Consider the following 21,913-nt stretch of genomic DNA (forward strand, 5'->3'; position numbering starts at 1 on the left):
CATCCTGGCTAGAGGCCTAAGAGAAGGTTAACAGTATGAAAACTGCAAGTTGTTACGGAACACATTCTGCCTCTTGGGAGCCTGGAGGTCACAACAGAATCAATCATAAATGGTTTCTTCAGTGGCCTGTGCTTTTCTGCACAAATCTATTCTAACTTTCCATTCTCTTTGCTTCTTTTTCCCCTGCAAAGTTCCAGATCTGATAGAGCCTACCTTGTCTATATGGGTTAGCTAGAAAGCATGGAGTACGATTAGCTTGTTACACTTAAAACACTGTTGTTATAAACAAATCCATCATTAATTCTTTCAAATCTCCAATTCTTCAATTTAAACCAGAGGGCCCTCAAAATTCCTACTTTGAGACTCATATCACTGCATTATAATTTAGTATTCAAGGTAAACAATTTATTCCATGCATGTACACAGCAATTTACCCAATGCAGTCAATAGCCTTCAAATCCTCCACAGAACCTTGCCAACTCATTACACTACAGAAATAAGGAAACTTCACCCAGAAATTTATTTCTCTCAGTCCCTACCCAGGGTGTGTGACCTAACCAGTCCAAACATTTCTTCTAATTGTTTTAAACTAATAGGTCTTGCTCAATGTCTTAGAAACTAACAAATTAAATAGTAACAACAACAAGAAGAATAACAATTCTTACAAATAAGTAGGTCTTAATATTAAAAAATTTAAAGGTTTAATAGAAATAAATTATTTTTAAAAGAACAAAGCCAAGTATGATCCATTCAAGCAATTCAAAGGGTTTTTTGAAAATATGAAACTGAACCTGACACCCTACCTTCCATTAGTTTTCAGTCTAAATCCCACTAAACTGAAATCTGACAGATCATAAGGAATTGACCATTCATGAAACACAGAGCTGAGAACTGAATTCCAGTGTCCATATCACAGGAAAAACCTTGGGGGACAGCACAGCCTACCTTCATGTCCTTTGAGGGTTGTGATAACTGAACACGTGCTCTGTTCAAGCTTCAGCAGGGTGATCTGTCCAGAATAATCACCAACAAAAGCATACTGAGTATCAAAGTCATATCTGAAGAGATGCAGTCAAGGATATATAACAGAACCGTTCTCAAAATCCTCCCATAAAATATATCAGCTTTAGTCAAAATTATAAAACACTGAACATTTTAAAGAGAGTAAGTACAAACCTAAAACAAGAAAGGAAATACTCAAGCAAAAATATGTAAGTACTGAAAAAATTTAAAACAGCTAGAATTAAGAAGAGAGTTAATATTCATGAAGTCAACAAGAATTTATTGAGTTCCTATCAATATATCAAGTAATATCCTAGGAACTGGCAACAAAAAAGATAAAAGTTGGTAGAAATGACAGACAGGTATTTATAATTGAGCTATCAAAGTATAAAAGAATAAAATGCTCAATCATGAAAATAGCAAAAATAAACCAAAACAAAAAAATCCCACTGGAGCAGAATGGCTTTTATGCAGTATCTCTGAAAAAAACATCGAACTGAGTAAACACAGGACACTAGCTCATCTTTCTTTTTGCTTAGATGATTTAGCTTTAGATGAAGAGGATGATTTCCTTTAAATTACTGTGGACAGTTTTAATGATACAAAAGGCAGTTACCTGTGATAGTAGCAAATTTCAATTTAAAATATATTCACTATTGGTAACAACTCATTACTTTCTCAATTTGTGGCCACAGATAATTTGTGGAAACCCAGAAGTCTATACACAATAAAATAACTGCTATTTACGGCAGGATAACTACTAGTAGTCCAAAATACAGGTCTAAAGAAGCACTGCAAGCTAGGCCATGATCATGACTGTGTGCCATTATGTGAGGACTTGCAGGTGACAGAAACAGAGTTAGGACATAATATAACTGAGGAGTTTTACCTTGTTTGATCCTAAAGTGTATGGTACTGTTTTAAATGCTTAAATATCTCATGCTGTGCATTGATTTGTAGCAACCAAGGGAAAGAAAGAACTTTACATCTGAAAGAGAAACTACGGAGGGTGTTTGCCTGCTGTTGGCAATCTTGGTCTTGCCAGTAGCCTTAAGAAGGATAAATTGTACAGGAAACAAATTCCACAAAGTGGGGAATTTTTAAGGCAGTCATTTCTAACATTTTGGCCACTCTGAGAGTATCACGAAGATTTAGGTCCTCTACAGACACACACAAAAAGTATTAGATACAGGTTTTATATAAAACTCCTTGTAACCTGTTTTTGAGCCTCAGGGATATGTTACATATCCCTATTATATACTATATTTCTTGTAGGGTCTGCAAATAACCAATTACTAGAGGATCAATTCCTTTTCCATAGGGGGGAAAAAAAGTCTTAAAGGAATGAAGGGAGGGGCTTGTATTAATGAGGACTTGGGGTTTCCATAATTTTATACTAAAAACATTAGCACTTCCCAGCAGATAACAGAAAATTCATTTAATTATTATATTTAATAAACCCACTTTATGTCAAAGAAAAGCAGATACAGAAATTCTTGGGTTTTAGGTGAAATGTGTAAGAATCAGTCAGTCTTTGGATCTCAACTGACAACTGATGATCAGACTGAACTAAATCCTGAGACGAAGTCCTGGGAAGGAGGGGTCCAGCGCTGAGGAGGATACTGTAAACACGAAGCCCAGGAAGCGAAGAAGTGTCGCCCCAGCATGTTCCCACTCCGGGTGCACATCCAGCTGACACACTTGTCGTGGCCAGTGCTGATCACCCACTCTGCGGCCAAGCTGAAGATGATGGCAGACACCCGGTTCTGATGAGCTGCAGGAACAGAGAGGGAGTCTTTGCCCTTCAGGAAGAAATGTGACCTTCAGAAGCAGCTCCCCATGGGGTAAGAACTGAGGCTTCCCTTCTCTACCTGGTGGGCCTGTTCGCTCCTATGTGCATCTAAACAGTCACTCAGGAACCACCTGCCTCCTGAGCAGATCTGAGACAATCTGTCCCCTCCAGTGTACTAGCACAGCTCCCTCCAAGGCCCCTCCCTCCGTAGCCCCATATAAAAGGCTGGCAGAAGCTAGGAATTACATTAAAGACAAGAGGGATTTGAAGAATACAGTTTTTTTCCTTTTTTTGCTATGATCAAAAGAACATTTTTACTTTGTTCTAAAAAACCTTAATCATCAGTGAGTTCCATATGGAAAACAGTAGTCTTAACACAGCAACATTTTTTATTTGCTTGTTTTTTATTATGTATTACTTCAATGCTTTGACCCTTTAGAAAACACTGGCATTGTAAATAAAGAGCAGCTGCAATTTTCTGAAATTAAAAGTGTTGGCCAGGCATGGAGGTGCACAACTATAATTCCAGCAATTCGGGAGGCTGAGGCAGGAGGAGCACAAGGTCAAAGCCAGTCTCAGCAACTCAGTGAGGCTCTAAGTAACTTAGTGAGACCCTGTCTCAAAATAAAAAATAAGAAAAGGGTTGGGGCTATAGATCAGCGGTTAAGTGCCCCCCAGTTCAATTCGTGGTACCAAAAATAAAATAAATAAACATTTTATTTCTGAAATAATTTGTGTTTAACTTTTTCTGATTTATAAAGACAAAGTATTTGTAAAGATGTCTATTCCAAAATAACAGATAAGGAAAATATTCTATTTAACTTTTGAAATATTTTCAGTTCGATTATAAGCCACAGTAGGGCAGAAAGCTGAGTTCTACTTCATGTGGTACAGAAGCTGCATAAGAAGCTGTTTAATGAACGTCCAGTCTGATGAAAGAAGTCAGAGGTCAGTCACAGGAGCCGCTGACTTTGCTCTCAGCTGTGCAGACTGCTCTGGAAGAACTGAGGAATTTTTCCCAGAAGTCTGTGAGGAAAGTCAAGTCCACCCACTGGTAGGAAGTCTTTTAAGTAACAAGATTAACTTGCTTATTTGACCCCAAACTGACAGTTTTCTAACTCAGAACAAACAGTGGCAAAGTTAATACTCACTCATTGTAAAGGTATCCGAGTGAATAGTCATTTATCTTTTCTCAGACCTGTCCTATTTCTGAATTACATACTTTCTGCTATCTTACTTTTTAGATGTCCTTTCTTTTATGAATTATGAAATCATATAGTAATGCTTATTTTACCTCATTTTTATTTTTTAAACTTCACTTGGCCAAAAAAAAAAAAAAAGACAATCTGTGTTAGTCTTTCTAGTGTTTTTAAAAATGTTATTAGTCAATGAAATCTGAAGATCCCGAAATCACTATAAAACTATGCAGCCTTATAGTTGGTAAAGAACTTTGACAAAGACATAGATAAAATGAGACCTGTAAATAAATTGATAAAGAACTTAATGGCATATTAAATAATTTATTAAGGAATTTGCTTTATAGCAACAACATTGATCAAGTACAAAATGAGGTGTCCAAATGTCTAGGCATATATTTGATAAAAAGAATAATAGTCTTGATTTTTCTAAAGATAAATATGCCAGTGACAGCTAAGAATTCAAAGTTGTTTCTGTTGTTGTAATAATACTACAATGCTGTGCATTATTAAACAATGCAAGACTGTCACTCATTGTCACAAAAGGCTCCACTACTCAAATGCCAAGTTCAAGAGTGTGGTCATTATTGACTCACTTTTCTGCTATTTTAAACTTGGAACAGGTGGACCAATATCCAAGAAAAAGAAATTTGGTCTTATTAAAATTCATAAATCTCCTTCCTGTACCCTTTTATTAAACCAAAATTCACCAAGATAGCCAATGTTTACCTAAAATATCCAGTCTCTAACTTTACCTTGATTCATTAACATGACATAAAATCTGGGTTGTTATGCCTTCAGGAAAAGTCTCCAGGAACCAGTTACTTGGTTTGATAGAGTTATGGTTTAGATATGAGTTGTTCCCTAAGGTTCAAGTATGAGACAATGCAAGAAAGTTAGGAGGTAGAATGACTGGAATATGACAGTTTTAATCTAATTAGGACATTCATCCACTGATGGGGATTAATGGGGTTGTTAACTGCAGGCAGGTAGGGTGTAGCCGGAGGAGGTGGGTCACTGGGGCATGCCTTTGGGGTACATATTTTATCCTTGGTGAGAAGTCTCTCTCTGCTTCCTGGTGCCATGTCCTGAGTTGCTTTCCTCCACTACACTCTTCTGCCATGATGTTCTGTCACACTTTAGCCCCAGAGCAATGGAGTCAGACATCTATGGACTGAGATCTCTGAAACTGTGAGACCCAAATAAAGTTTTCCTCCTCTAAAACTATTCTTGTCTGGTCTTCTGGTCACAGCAGCAAAAAGGCTGACTAACACAGATCGGAATCCACAACTTCATCAAATTGTTTTGGCTTTGCAAATTCCATCCCAAGTTAACACTGAGAACTTGTTTTTGTTAAATGTAAGAATGTCTAAATGTACAAGGCTGAGCAAAAACTGGGGAAAATGTATATGCCACAGATGTTTCAAAGTAAAAGTGCTTATACTTTGGAAAACACTCCAAATCCCTGGGAATATGAGCAAAATCATGACAAGACATTCCTGAAAGATGAGAGTCAAAACCAAATAAAGCTTAAATAATTTTTGAATTGAGAAATTTTGACTATCAAATGCAAAACATGCTGTGCACACTTAATGAGCAGATACTCTCAGTCACCATTTATGGGATTGCAAAAATTGACACAATTGCTGGGAAGGAGTTTGCAAAATAGACTTTATAATGTTTGATCCTGTTATTCTACTTGTAGGAATCTGTTTTCAATAGAGGTAGTCTGTGATCAGAATAACAGAAATAGAGTGATGGTCAAGGACACATACACACACACACACACACACTACTGTATAGTGTGTGTTATCAAAACATGGAAGCAGTGCACATGTCCATTTAGAAAAGATGGTTAAATTAAATCTCATGCACACCCAATACATAAAATTTTAGACATTAATGAGCAGAAAAGGATGTAAGTAACTGTGTCTCTCACATAATTGAGGTAACAAAACTAAAAAGTTCATGTGAAAACCTAACTTAGATCATAAGAGATGGTTGGCAGTTTTCTGTGTGTGTGTGTGTGTGTGTGGGTGTGTGTGTGTGATAATTACCTGGGTAGGTCTTGATAAAGTTCATTTTATTAAAATCTTCAGAAACATGAAATTCCTAAAAGTAAACATATGGAATAAGAAAACAGTTATGCTTATAAAATAATAGGAACTTGACTTTCAAAACAAAGTAAAGTCCACAACTGGTTTTCACAAGACCTGAGACTTAAGATGAACAACTTAGGTATGATACGAACTGTTCCTTGGACCAATGTCTCTCTGGGGCCAGATGGAAATAAATAAAGCAAGGGCTGCTGATCAGACAGCACTTGTGTCCACTTCCTTCTCCACAGGTGAGTGCCATACAAAACTTCTCCCTCTAACTGCAAACTTTCATTAATTTGCTCCCTTGACTATACAAAAAATCCCTCAGAATGATGCATAGGGAGCAAAACTGCAAAGACCCATCACCAAGAGAATTCACAGCCACGGGAAAAATAAGGCACTGGGGATCACAGCAGTTTAACGGGGGAAACTATATTTATTGAATGCACATACATTCCCCCCAAAAGTAAAAGTTAGAGATTGTGGGTGGTCTTCTCTTTATACTCTTTTTTCCATATTTTCTATGGACTATATAACTTGGAAAAGATTAAAAATACATAACTTTCTAAATACATAATTTTTTAATTTTGAAAAAATAAACAGTATAAAGTTGAGATAAAACTCTAGAGCAAATGCACTAATTAAGAATTCTATTGATCAATGCTAAATTCTAAGTTCTTAAAGGTTTAGGTAACAATGACATTATGAATTGTTGACTGAACAGAGTGATAAAAACCACCCAAGTAATAAAGAATTCCTGATCTTTACCACTTTGCAAAGTACAAAAATGAATCAGCATTGTCTGTATTGATCTGTATAGGATGGAAAATCAATAGATCAATGGCTAACTAAGGCTAAATTGGACTTACATTACCCCTTTCCCCTGAAGAGCCATAGATTTTTATTGCTGTCCTATAACTACAGAATCTACTCTTCAACCAAAAGCCACCAGAAGAGTCCCTGGAGAGGGAACTGCACAGCCACTGCGGCCCCTGGAAAAAACTATGTGACGCCTGCTTGCATGTGATGGCCTCTTGTTTTCTGCAAGTACACATGTCATCATGACATTCCTAAGAAATGTTCAGGAGGGGAGAAAGCTGAGCTCCGGCAGTCACTACCACTGTTTATGGAGCCTCCGCCACCTGCCCTGGGAACTGCCTGGGAGGGGCCTGACTTCCTCCCTTCATCACCCTTAAACACAATCAAGGCTTTTTCTTTACTTTAAAAAACAAAATGAACACAACCTTCAATCAAACTCCTTTAACTATTCCGCAGTTTTCCTCGTCCCAACCTCTCGGCCAAATGCTTCTCTGAAGATCATCCCGCAGTGACCACTCTTAGACTTCCCTCCTGGTCCCTCCTCACTCTCCAGCATGGAGACGCCTCTCCCTGTCACCGGCTGCCTTCTAGTTGAGGTCCTGATCTCAGACTTTCTCTGCTGCCCTTGCTACTAACCCCCTTCTCTGAAACTCACTGCCCACCCCACCCCCACCCAGCCAGTTTCTGCCCCAGTCTTTTTTAAGGCTTTTCAGTCCTCTGACTTTCCCTTAAATACCAACAGTCCTCAGGGATGTGACGTTGGCCCCCTGCTCTTCTTGATCCACCTGACATCCCTAGATCATGCCAGCTACTTATAGTTTCCATGGTGTTCTCTACAAAGAACTCCCAATGCCAGTTCAGACCAAACTCTGGAGGATCAGGCTCCTGTACCCAACTGTCAAAAGTGAACTCACCTTCCCTGTCCCCAAGGGCAGCTGACCACCTGGCTAGGTATGAAAGTCATCTCAACAATGCTATTCAACACTCACACCAACTCAGACGTCAGCCCTGCTTCCCAGTTGTTGAAGCCATCATCTCTGTCACCACCCCAGTATCTCATAGTCTTAGGCTGGGGTCCTGAAATGTCCTGAAAGAGCCTCCTACCTGGCATCACTCCTTTCAGTCCCTCACCCACACAATGGCACACAGGCTAACAGAAGTCAGAAACCAGAGCACTCATCATCCCTGTTTAATGCTCCCTGCGGTGCTGTTTGCCCAGTGCACTCAGTTCTCATGGAGCTAGGGGATCTTGCTAAAATACAGATGCCCAGGCCCCTCCCCAGTGATTCTGAAGCTATGGACCTAACATAGAGCCGAGGAACAGGTATTTTTAAAGTTTTCTAAATGATTCGTGATGGCTATGCAAGTTTGGGACACCTGGTTTATAAGACATAGTCTAAGGTTCTTAATACCATACTCAAGGACCACCATTTCTCCTCATCCCTGGGCTCCAGGTTTGTACATCCAGGGTCAACTGTGCATCACCATTTGGAAGTCTCATAGGTATCTCAAATACACGGGCGACTCCTCACTGGTCCTTCTCTCTCCAACTACCCCACCTGCTCAGTCAAGCCTTTCCTTTCTCACTAAATGATGCCACTGCTCAAACCAAAATTCTGGTGTCCCCTTGACTTGATTCCTCTTCCTCACCTCATACCCAACTTATCACAGACGCATCCAGGATGTATCTCAAATCCATCCACTCTGTCCACCTTCACCACCACCATCCTCTCTCTCAGAATGCTACATCAGTCTGCCTCCCCCCTTCCACTTCGGTGACCTTCATTCTATTCCTCCCCAATAGTCACAAGGACCTTTTAAAAGTGTAATGCATCTTGTCATTCATCTGATGCAAATCCTTCAATGGCTTCTCATTGAATTTACAATGAAATTTAACACTTTATCCAGACATGAAAGGCCTCGCTTCTGCCTACATCTTCAGTGGCTTCTGGGGTCCCTCCTCCCTGTACCAGTTCCACCTCTCCATGATAAACCACACGAATCCTTGAGCACACAGAGATCCTTTCCACCCCAGTTTTCACCAACCATTCACTTCTGAAAACTCCCCCCTGGTTCTCCACAGGCTTGCTGTGTGACAAGAATGTCAAGACAATTCAATGGGAAAAGAACAATCTTTTCAACAAATGGTGCTGGGATAACTGGATAACCACAAGCAGAAGAATGAATATGGAATCCTTTTGTTATAGCTTGACACAAGGTGTTCCCCCAAAACTCATGTGTGAGGCAATGCCAACAGGGTTGAGAGGTGAAATGATTGGGTTTTAAAGCCTTAACCTAATGAGAGCATTAATCTGTTAATGTAGATTAATGGGAGTTAACTGTAGGCAGGTAGGGTGTGGCTTTAGGAGGTTAGGTCACTGGTGGTGTACCTTTAGGGTATATATATTTTGTCCATGGTGAGCAGAGCTTAGTCTCTGCTTCCTGGTGCCATATCCTAAGCTACTTTCCTCCTCTACACCCTTCCACCATGATGTTCTGCCTCATCTCGGGCCCAGAGCAGTGAAGTCAACCATATATGTACCTCTGAAACTGGGAGCCCCAAACAAACTTTTCTTTCTCTAAAATTGTTGTCAGGTCTTTTGGTCACAGTATTTAAAAACAAAAAAAAAAAGTTGACTAAAACACCTTCCTCACACCATATGTAAAAGTTAACTCATAATAAAGTGAGGATCTAAATGTAAAAACTATACTATAAAACTTTTAGGAGAAAATATAGAACTAACTATATTATTATTTATTCCTATGAAAATAATGTAACTGTTCTGGCACCAGGTAATGGTTCTTAGGTATTGTAACTAAAACACAAATAAAAAAAGGGAAAATAGAAAAACTGGCCTTCATCAAACTTAAAAAATTAAAGACAACCCTCAGGATAGGTAAAAAACATTTGCAAATCATGTATCTAAAGAGAGTCTAATATCTAGCACAGAGGAAGAATTCTTACAACTCAAAAATACTTTTTTTTTAAATGGGCAAAGGGCTTAAATAGATACTGCTCCGAAGAAGAAACACAAATGACCAACAAACATGTGAGAAGATGCTCAACATCACTGGTCAGTAGAGAAATACAAATCAGAACCACGATGAGATACCATTCCCCACCCACTATCATGACCATAATATAAACAAAATAAAGCAAAACAAAACAAAAACAAAATAAGTGTTCACAATGATGTGAAGCAACTAGAACCCTCATGCTTTGTTGGTGGGATGTAAAATGGTGCAATCACTTTGGAAGAAAGTTTGGTGGCTTCTCAAATGTTAAATATAGTTCCCAGCAATTCCATGATCATACATACCCAAAAGAGCCGAAAAAATATGCTCACACAGAAATTTTTACAAAATTTTATAGCAGAATTATTCATATTAGCCAAAAAGTGGCTATAACCCAACTGCCAGTAACTAATGAATGGATAAACAAAGCTGTCTATGTAACAGAATACTGTTCCAGCCCACAAAAAGGAATAATGAATTCAAACTACAACATAGATGAACATTGAAAACATTATAGTAACTGAAAGAAGACAGGCATAAAAGGTCACACATTCTGTATAATTCTATTTATACAAAATGTCCAGGACAGACAAATCCCTGTACTCAGAAAGTAGGTTATTGATTGCCAGGAGCTGAGGGAAAGGGAAATGGGGAGTGATGCTAATGGACACACAGTTTCTTTGGGGGATATAAATAATCTGTAATTAGAGTGTAACAGGTGCATAATCTCATGAATATACTATAAAAGCACTGAACTGTACATTTTAAAGCAGTGAAATTATGGTATATGAATTCTCTTAGTTACAGAATAAATAAACACACACAATTAGACCCATAAAACACACTAGTCTATAGTAGATTGAGAATTTATATCTGGTCCTTCATCAGGGGTAGCTTGGAAATCACTGCCTTACAGAGTGTGAATTGCTGGCTGAATAGCTGGTCTTTAGACTCGTTCCACATGCCTGTCTCATAGACACATGGAGACATGGAGGTTCTCCACCTCAAGGTCACAAGATGGGCGGTGCCATAGGTCTCAAGTTCACCACGTTGAACACAGTGCATGTTCATGGGTACCCCAAGCACCAAACCAACAATTATGACAGCCATCTGAGTTTTGTGGAAACAGCTTAAAATTAAATAATTAAATTTAATATGCTTTTAGACTTAACACCTATTTTGATGGAAACATTTTTATACCAAATAATCAGACATCAACTGTTAACTTTAAACTATCCTACATAAGTAAACACAGGAAATCAATATAAAGAATTTAATGAATACTTTCTGGAAGCTACCTACCATTACAGCTCCATTATCCTGGCCCACGAATATCCGTCTGCTATCATGATGGTAAGCCATAGCAGAACAAGGGGCTGCCAGAAAGACAAACACCACATTACCAGCAATGTACGCATTTTGAGTCATTGTTCATTATTATTAAGAAGAACTGTATGATTTCGGTTAAAAAAAAAAAAACAAAAAAGGAAAAATGTTTTATGAAAAATAATCATGTAAAACTGAGAATATAAACTTCTCTCAGTTGCTTTGTTTAAAATCTTCTCAATTATTTTCACAATGTGGAGCAAAACGAGCCAGTATGAAGTCTCATCTGATGGAAACTCCTACTAGTAGCCTATAAAAGACTAGGGGCCGGTTCTTACAGTGCATGATCTGATACCTAAATGCTGAGTCCTGCTACCCTTCTACAACAACAGTAAAAGAGTTGCTGGAATCTGCAGAAGGAGGGGCTGCCAGCACTAGAATATATTCTCATCCCCGAGCATATGTGAACATGCTAGGAAAGCCACTCCAGGATTACCATTTCCACAATGGTCAAAAATGTTCCCTTTCGCAATGACACACATGACCTGGTTTGCAGGAACTGGAGTTGTGAGGTACAGATAGGTTCTTGGTTCCTAGCAGTTACCTGCCTGGGACAGCATCTGCCTCTTCTCCTGTACACACCCTTCCCAAGGGCTACCTACCTCTCCCCCGGAAATCATGGGCAAGAGAATGAATTTCAGAAAGGAGAAACTTCGAATAGTCTCCTGATAAAAATCAGAAGTGGAATGATTTAGAAAAATGGGAAACTCAAAAACAGAAATGTTTGGGTTTATTCTACCCTAAAGAATTATAATTACAAAGGAAGAACTAAAACAAAAAATGCATGCCAGGAACAAGCAAATAAATTTGACTTTATTTTGAAATAAGACTTCTCATAAAAAAGTAAAAGAAAAAAATCATCTAAATGAAGTCAATCATTTGAAATAGTTTAAAGTTCTCTTGCTTCAATGGACTGACAATATACACCAAAGAAAGAAAGTAATCTATAATCTGGACTGTACCTAAAAGCAAAGACATAGCCAACTACATGATCAGACCACAGAAAGAGGCTGTTCTATAGTTGCATTCAAGAACTATGTAGCTGAATGGTAGGTACTGAAAAGGTACACAGACCAACAGGACTGACATGAAGCCCTCACACCCTTATCCACCATATTGATGCTGAAGACTACAAAGAATAATCGTGTTTAAGTATTATAATCATGAAGACATACATGAATTCATGATCAAAATGTTCAATTACCTTCCAAATTACTATGACAAATCAAATCATGCTTTAATGATCTCAAAGATTCATTATCATTTTTACTTGCTCTTCTGCTAGTACTAAACCTGGACACTTTAAAGCTTCTTTTCAATAAGTTTGATGTTCACCCCACACAACAAACTACATAAATATATAAAATATCTCTTGTGTAAAAATTTAATGTACTGAGTAATTTTATGAGGTTAGAGAATTTTTGTTTAAAAAAAGAAAATAAAAGGTTTCCCAATTTGTTTTGTATATAATGGCACTCTGGCTTTTTCCTAGAAGGGAGTTTTCTGAGATAAGCAATAAATACTTTAAAAAGAAGGGGAAGGGGTGGATATTCCTGTAGTTTTAGAAACAAGAAAAACACAGATCATCTTTTCAACCAGTGGACTTTAAAAAAGACATCACTATAGTTCAAAATCATATGCTTAAAACTCAGACATGAGCACCAGGTGCAGTCTACTGTATGTTTTGTTAACTAAGTCTTTAGCTTCTTGGGAATAGAGCCAGACTCTTTCATTTATGTACTGCTTATGACTGCTTTCATGTTACAATGGCAGAGTTGAGTAGCTGTCACAGACTGGTGCACAGAATCTAAAGATTTACTGTCTGGCTCTTTGCATAAAAAAATGTGTGGACCTACTCTGTAACAGTGGTGGGCAAAATAGTTTGGGAGTAATAAACTGGCATGAATTGGGATTCCAACCACAAGCCATTGGCTTAATCTCTCTGGCCTGCTTCCTCATCTAGAAAATGGAAAAAAATATCATCTATCTTGCATAGCTGTGTGATGATTTCATAAAATTGCATTACAAAAAAAAAAAAAAAAAAAGGCACGAGGCACCTAGTAACACAGAAACTGGGAGTTACCATTTTTCCTTCAGCTATGCCAGGTTCTGAAAGAGATTTTTGTTCAGTGAGTGATGTTATGGAAGCTAGTTGCACCACTACAATGATATACAAAGGACTGGCTCACTACTGGCTCCACTGGAGCACAGGCAAACATTTAAAGTGGGGTGCAACCACTGAAACACACTAAACTGGGCAGTCAGCAGGTAGTTTTCAGAACCAAAACAGCACTGTTCTTGTAGGATGAATTTAATTTTGAAATAAGTCATTCTATCATAGGCAAGCAGGTATTTCTTATAAATCATTCACTATGTTTTCTTCCCGTTGTGTTCTGGCAATTTTGGCCATCCCTCCTTCCTGACATGGAAACTCCTTCCAGAGGGGTCAGTCCTACCAAGTTAGGGAGGGATGGGACCAGAATGGGTCACAGTCATGTGCCCAAGATCTAACAGCCAAGAGAGAGCACACACTTTTAGTGCTAGTGTTTTAAATTCTGGGAGAAAAATTAATCACCAAGTTGTATTAAATATTTTGGGAAAACACAAGCAGAGGAGTTAACAACTAAATATAGAACACAATCCAGGTCAATCTGTGTCTATTCTAATGAGCATCAACTTCAAGGTTGAAGACTCAAGGAGATTAAGCTATGACCAAAATATGAACTATGGAGGAGTAACAGCAGCAGATCTAAGGAGACTTTCCACAGTGGTCACAAAATATCCCCAGCGCTGGAATGCGTCCCTCCAGCAGCTGCTAACTCCAGCTATCAGACCTCCAGCGGCTGCTAACTCCAGCTATCAGGCCTATGGCTGGGTCACTGGGAAGTAAGGAGTTACCATGTTGTTGTTGTTGGGCAAATGGTGAGCTTGGGGATCCAGGTATCCCACCCACCGTTTACTGTATCAAACAGGTTCCAAACACACCTGTATTAGAACGTCAGCCACTCTGTATTTCAAGGTAAGAAGGCAGACTGAGAAACAAGGATATGCACTCAAGAAGCCAAGCAGACATGGTGACAAGGGGAACTGTGGCCTGGCACAGTAAATTCCAATCAGTTTTCAAGTAGTCTATATATTATGAGGTTTTATCATTCCTTGAATGATAGACTTTTTAGAATACTTTACAAAGATAACTATTTCATTTTCACTGAAAGATTAGAGAAGTTATCAGCCTATCCAAGCTATTGGCAGAAGGCAGAACAAATGAAAATTTTGATCAACTATTAGCTTTCTGTGAACATCATCACAGGATGCACACACTGCATAAGCAATGGAAGATCTGTGCACATGAGGATGTGCTAACTAGGGAGGAGCTCCGTTGGTTAAAACTAAATACATGTATGGGCTGCATAACTGGCTCTGTTTCTAATGAGCCCCACCATCGTGGAGCACCTCTTAGGAGAGCTGCCAACAGTGACAACGGTATCTGGGATGACTGCCGAGAGCTCTTCCTCGGGGAACTTCATCAGTAGCAAACCATCAAGCTCACACCAAATCCTTATTTTCTTTTCTTGCGAGGTCAGCTGAATATAAAAACCCTTCATGGAGGAAAAGCCTTCATTGAGAACCAAAGCCTCAAGGAAACCTGCAGCTACAGATGTCTTCCCAACAGCAGGTTTCAACCCACATTTGGCCCTGGGTGACATCCGGGCATCTCCGCTGGGCTTTGTTTTCAAGAAAGTCTGAAGAAAAGTGGGAGAAAAAGCTGTTGCTTAGATTTGCCTCAAAAGCTAAATTTACATGTGACTTTATATCTCATCTCTGTCTTTACAATCATTCAGTGAAAATAAAACAGACTTTCTGGAAGACTGTATAAAGATGAACTATTATCAAAGGATGATAAAACCTTACACTGCATAACACATTAGAAGACTACTTAAAACCTGACCACAATTATGCCAGTCATAGTACCTCCTCACAGGTCTGAGAAGATTCTGAGTGCATCCCTTGGTTTCTCACTCTGAACTCTGGATGGTTTTCAAGCGTCCAAGGAAAATTTTTATCTTCTAGATATATTTTTAGAACATACCTGACCACGGTGAAAATTCTGTTTAGAAAGTGTAGCATCTTAAAGCACATCTCTCTGTGGTATCCAGAGGTGATCAAAAGGTCAGACACAGGCTGGTCACAATCATGGGAGTCTCCAGTGCCAGCATCAGCTACTACAGAGAGCAAGCTTAACTAATGAAGGCTGGCCAAATTAAGACAAAGAGAACAAGGAAATGAGCCTTTCCCGCCACCCTTTTTTTTTTTTTTTTTTTCAGTTCTGCTCAAGTCTACTATATTAGGCCAGTGGACCTTTACAAAATAAAAGTTTTCCTATAGCATATTACAGCCTGTCAGAGGTCTTGGGCAACTTAGAAACCCATTCTGAAATCCAGTAGCAATTTTTAGCCAGACATTTTGAAAGTCAAATCATCAAAAACATCAGAGACAAGGTCCTGAAGAGGAACTGGTCTGTGACTTACAGGCCATTGTGTGGTAAATGCTGGGCCAGTACTGGCCACTGTCTCTTTTCAGCCATACTCGAATGGTTCTGCGGAGAAAGAAAAGAGTGGTCTTTAGTAATATTATTTTCTTTTGTATTCCATGAAAACTTACTTTTTAAAATAATGTTGAATACCATTTCCTAACTGATCTTATAAACTTAATCAAGTAGACAACCTGGACAAATATACATGAATACACACATCTACAATAGTACTATATATAGTACACACACTATATACACAGTTACATATATGTGACCACATATGCTGTTACAGAGAGCCTAGGAGTCAGGATTTCAAGTGATTTTAATAATGTGGAAGTGTTCTTCACATAATGATACACAAAGAATGCTGAGAACTACTAATTACTTTTCTTGGTAAAACAAATTGTCTGAATGTGGAAATTCGGCTGAGTAGCAGTCACTGAGGAAGGCAGCGGATCTGACTGGGAAGAAAACATTGGTGGGGAAGTGGGAGTCAGGAAGCGAGGGGTGGTGCTCACTCACCAACGGCTCTCACTCCCACCCCATCACCCCCGCCTGGGAGGAAACCATCCCACCACACCTCTTTCATCAGAACATGCACGGGACTGTCAGGAAATCCTGCGTGAGTCCAGGAAGATGACAATGACCAATACAGGCAAAGTTTAACGTGTAAGTTTCCTGAAAAAGGAGAGCACACAGGGACAGTGCAGCTGCTCTGTGCTCCAGAGCCTCTAAGCCCAGACACTGGTTCGTCACCTTCTTTCAGGATTCACGGATTCTGCCGGTGCTCACCGGCTCTGCCTTGGCAACTACTGACAAACTTCTCATTCATGGTCAACTGTGTCACTCACATTTATAAGGATAATAGCAAGAGCAGGTGCTGAATAAATGTTTATAACTTTAAACTGAAATACATCAACACTAAGTACTGAAAAGTGTGTGTGTATATATGCGTATATATACACACACGTGTATGTATGTACATGTATATATGTATATGTATATGTATGTGTATATGTATGTGTATATGTGGGTATGAGTATATTCCCTTCCTCTTTCTTTCTTTAAGTTCAAGACAAGTAAAATTGGTTTTGGGAATGAAAACGTCAGAACAGTGGTGGCTGCCTCTGGGGAGCAGGCAGATGGCAGAAACGTAAGGGGACTTCCAAGAAGAATAGCAAGGCTCTGGAGATGGTGACCATGGGTGTGGGTGTGCACACTTGCTGGAACTTGCTGGAACTATACTTACAATGTACATGATTAAAAGGAAACAAACTAGAAGGTGACCTTCACTTACTCAAATAAATAAGATGGCATGGCAGCACAGTAAGCTAATACTATGTTGCATGTGAACTGGATAAAGGCCTCCAGGCGACTGTGAGCTGATCAAGCCTCTAGACCCAGCTACCAGTTCATGGGACACGCAGAGGACAGAGGAACATGTTAAACACGCTACGGCTGCGTTCAGCAAAGCAAGACTGCAGAAAAGTCTACAGAAAAATGTCACTGTTCTGTTTTAAAAAAAATAGCAACAGTTCCTCAGTATCACACTGGCCCCATAAGACTCCACAGGCAGCTTACTCTCATGTTCCCTATCGGGCTCTGTCCCTGCACTGGTCCACCTGCATTACATCAAATGACAGCTGTGTATCCCCAGAAGCCAGGCATGTGACACCGCTCCTGTGCTCAACATCTACCAGTGCTTATCACAAATCCAGATTTCAACTGAAACGCCTAATTCCTGTGACTCCAATGCAGGCCCTGCATTCCAGTGAGCACTCATCCCTGAGTCCTCCTGGAATGCCCACTCAGGCTAAGCACTCAGTCCATGCCCCTCACTACCCTACCCAGAACCTTTCTCTCCGGACTGTGCTTTTCTAGGCAGATGAAAGGGTGGGTGCCATTTCTGCACAGCTCCTTCATCTAATGAACCAATGGGCACTTCTAATGTGATCACTAGGACTGAGCTACTAACATGACATTACCTATGCTGACTACATTCTATGTTACTTAAAGCAGAATGCACATGGATACATTTCAACACAAGAGATGAAGCCAAAAGAGGAATACCGAGAGGCCAACCCCTGGCTGAGCATTAAGTCTACTCAAGGATTCCCCCACACGTCCAAATACGTGGTAACATAGGCCAATGCACTTCAAGATCAAGGCTTCATGCAGAGCCTTTTCCAGCTTACTGACTTCACTTGTACAAGAATCACCAAGGGGTTAAACCTGACAGCTACCTGACACATTCTAAACCCCTTCATTCCAAAGGTTTTAGGTCATGAATGTGTAGGTAACTCAGATGGTGGTGCATGCTCTCCCCTCTTCCCTTGAAAAGGACAATACTCGGGTATCAGAGAACTCTGTTGTCAGAGGAAAATCTTAAAAGTCGTCTCTCCAGCCAATCACTGAACCCTGAAAGTTCAAGTTTCATACACCTTTAGAATAATATGTAAACTAGTCCAAGGTCAAAATGGGACCTACTACAGCCCAGCATTTGGAGATATAGTCTTACTTCCTGTGGAGGACAAACATCAGCATACAATTTGGTCTGCACAATCTGGACCCAGCCTAGGACCTGGTTGCCAACTGGCTAATTGGTATTTGTACACAATCTCTTTGAATGTTTCTTCTGAAAACTTCACCACATCCAGGCGGAGGGAAGGCCACCCTAGCCTGGGAATCAGGGTCCAAGTTAGGACCTTGACTCTGGCAGACGGTTCTACCTCTGTATCCACACCTTCCACCTGGAGCTCCCTTCCAGTCTCTTCAAATCAGACTCTTCCCCTTCCTTAGGCCCTGCTAAAATCTTCCACTTAAAAGATCAAATGAAATCAATGTTAAGTTTAAGCCCTAACACCCTAGTATTCCCAAGACCCTACTTATTAAACAGAGTTGCCTAATCTCCATGAGTTATATAACAATTTGTTTCATGTATGATCAGAAAATTTCTCATTGACTTAACAAATAGCTGTAAAAGCAGGCTCAAATCAGGCTACTTATTAGAAAAATTGATAAACTCCAGACCAAAAAATTACTGTTTGGTAAACTGAAAACAAAATCTACTATTCTATAATTTGAAATGAACACATTAATATAGTTCAGTCACCTTTTACCAAATGCAAACTTACTTAAAACTCTACAATGATATTAATAAACCATCTAATTACCAAAGTGTCAAGATCAGATGGTTTTATTTTTACATAAGCCACAATATTTTCTGCCAGATGAATGTCTAAGCCACTCTTTCCACAAAGATAAAATCAAACAGCTGAATTTTTCAGTCAGTATTTTGACAACTTTACTCCCACATACCTAAACTCATTTTGAATTTTTCCTGTCACTTATTCTACCCACTTTTTCTAGTGGCTCTGGATCTTCTTTGATATTCCAAGATCATGTCAATCTGAAAAGCAAATCTTTCCTTAAAATCATAACTTTAGAAACATGTTCATTCTTTTCCAAGCTCTATTTTCAAGTTGTTTTAAACCAATAGTCTGATATTTTTTCCAAAAGTTACTTGGAAAGGAAATGTGCCTTTTTTTTTTTTTTTCCCCTCTGAGGTTGTGTCAATGGTTTCCGAATCCCCCCTTGCTGCTGTCCCTGTAGAAGGATTCCATTGTCTCCTCCGGCCTTCAGTACAACACAGGGGACCTCACAGACCTGCAGTACCTTCTCTCTCCATGGGACAGTAACGCTGTATGCACTGTAACTACAGTGTGCCCAATACTGCCATCCCTTCATTTGCTAATTGCAGAACTGTACAGGTTTCACAGGTTTTTCCAGATAAATGAAATGATAAAGGTGAACCATATTTCCTTATTTTAAATATGTCAGACTAAAATGTCTTTGTAATACATTGCTGTACAGGGATAAGCAAAGAACAACTCAAAACAGCAATAAATGCCACTTCTGGGGCCTCAAAATAATTTTTGTCAGTGTTCTAAGTTAGAACTAACTTTTAGGCAAGAATTTTGCTCCACACAGTGAGAAAATTCATACTCTCCTGATAATAATAATGACACAACAGTAATGACGAACTTTGATTCAGGAATTCCAGGTTTGGCAATTGGTTCTAAAGAAATTATTTAAGAGGGGGAAAAAAAGAACTACACATTTAATAAGTTCCTGTGTGCATTAGGAAGGAGTAAAAATTGGGGGAACAGGTTAAATAATGAAATGGGTTAATGATATAGTAATTCATTAGCAAATATAGGATGAATAAAGTATTATTCACTACTAATTACTATTAGTTACAGTAATTCATACTGACTACAGCTTAGTTATTAAAATAGGAAGACCTAGAAGCACAGGAAAATGTTTATGAAATGTTTAGTTTTTCTGAAAAATGTTTAGTTTTTATGAAATGTTTAGTTTTTATAATATAAAAGAGTATATTATAAATTATGTAACTAAATTGTGTAACCACACTGGGTCTGCTCCGCAGGCCATGAGGAACCTGATCAAGGGCATGAGGTGAAGAAAGAGAACAAAGTAGGACAGACGAAGCTCTGGTTCCTCACGAGGAGGCAGTGGATGGGAGAACCGAGAAACAACCTCCCCAGCACGCCAACAATCACACAATGAGCCCGGGAGGACTCGGGGACTTGATTCTGTCTGCAGTTCAAGTGTAGCCATGTGATTCTAGACGTAAAAACGTTCCACTCTCTTAAGTGTCTGTCTGCGTCACCGATGAAAGCAATGAGGCTGAAGAGTACAGCCGGGTCGAGTATCAAGCTCCTGTGTAGCTGGGGGCATGACAATCAGAGGTGATTTTAAGGACACTGAAGCCACTTTCCTTCTTTAATGAGGCTTCGGCCGTGCCTCATGAAGGACTCTCGCTCTGTTGTCTGCACTGACCTTCAACATGAACTCGCGCCTCCGGCAGGCCTGGGAGTCTGGAATACAATCTGCCAGTAGTGAGTTCACCAGAGGTTCAGCCCTTTTCATGGGGGTCAGTGCAGAGGGTAAGAGAGCCCAAAGAGAAGACCCAGACCTGGAAACAGCTAGAGATACGTGGGTAGGTCTTGGCAGGTTCATTCCCAAAGGAGCAGAGAGCAGAGGGAGGGCCAGCAATGCTGGGCAAAGAAGTCAGATGCAGAAAGGCGGGTAAAGAGAAGACAACCAAAAGACGTGGGGCTCTCTAGCCTGAAGATGGAATAAACGCGTGTCCCTGCTGAACTTTGGTGGCTCACTGCAGTGAACTGCCCCTGCACTGACAAGGCAGCCTCCTGCACACACCAAATCAGGATCCAGGCAGACCCTGGGGTCTGTTGAGAACCAGACACCTTGTCCCGGAGGATAACTCTTCTGCTTCTGTTTTATGCATAAGGAGGCAGGAGCAAGGAGAGATACAATCCTGACGTCATACCAACCAACATCGGCCCTGCACTGGACTGTCTGGGGCTCTAATTGTTCTGTCTGATTTTACTCCTCTCCTACCAGAAGATGGTGAAAATTCCACATTTCAAAATAGCACAAAAGGAAATAATTCAAAGCAAAATACTAAATAATAAGCAAAATAGTTTTTATGAAGAACTTTTCAGAAAAGTTCACATTTTATTCTCCTAAACAGGAACTCCAAACCAAGAAACATGAAATGTTAGCTAAATTATGTTCTCCTGAAATAAACCCAGAGTGTGGAAAAAGTCTAGTTCTAACTTCAAAATCTAAAGAAATCCTGACTTTGTATTGGCATCGCCATTCTTGTTTAGCACCAATCTCCCACTGACTCGAAGTCTAGATTCAGCTGACTCTAACTACAACATAAAATACAATACATAAATGCTTGTGGCTTATGGCAGATAAATTGCAAAGCATGGGCTCAATGCTTAACCCAACCCCTGCCTGTACCCATGCCTTGTGTAAAGTACTTTGCTATTCTTCCCACCATAAGGTGGAAATTATTTCCCTGACCCTTGACCATGAACTGGCTGGTGACACTTTGGCCAACAGAATGTGGCTGAAGTGATGGAGGCCAATTCTGAGTAGAGGTTTTGCCTGCTCTTCCCTGACTGGAAGTCTACCATGTCAGATGAACCGGAGGGGCTAGCCCGCTGCAGGTGGA

At 39.7% G+C, this 21,913-nt stretch overlaps 1 protein-coding gene across 2 annotated transcripts in view; it reads right to left on the minus strand.

Moving 5' to 3' along the window:
* Wdfy1 (WD repeat and FYVE domain containing 1) overlaps window positions 1-21,913 on the minus strand; it is a 45,908-nt gene that overhangs the window by 14,241 nt on the left and 9,754 nt on the right. For both annotated transcript variants that reach the window (XM_047543633.1, XM_047543634.1), the window contains exons 2-6: window positions 15,839-15,906; window positions 11,226-11,299; window positions 6,048-6,102; window positions 2,626-2,776; window positions 946-1,058 (exon numbers count right to left, since the gene is read on the minus strand). In XM_047543633.1, the coding sequence (XP_047399589.1) occupies window positions 946-1,058; window positions 2,626-2,776; window positions 6,048-6,102; window positions 11,226-11,299; window positions 15,839-15,906 (461 nt within the window). The remainder of the gene's footprint in view (window positions 1-945; window positions 1,059-2,625; window positions 2,777-6,047; window positions 6,103-11,225; window positions 11,300-15,838; window positions 15,907-21,913) is intronic.

The sequence above is a fragment of the Sciurus carolinensis genome, chromosome 3 (genome assembly GCF_902686445.1).
Source record: "Sciurus carolinensis chromosome 3, mSciCar1.2, whole genome shotgun sequence".
Lineage (NCBI taxonomy): Eukaryota > Metazoa > Chordata > Mammalia > Rodentia > Sciuridae > Sciurus > Sciurus carolinensis.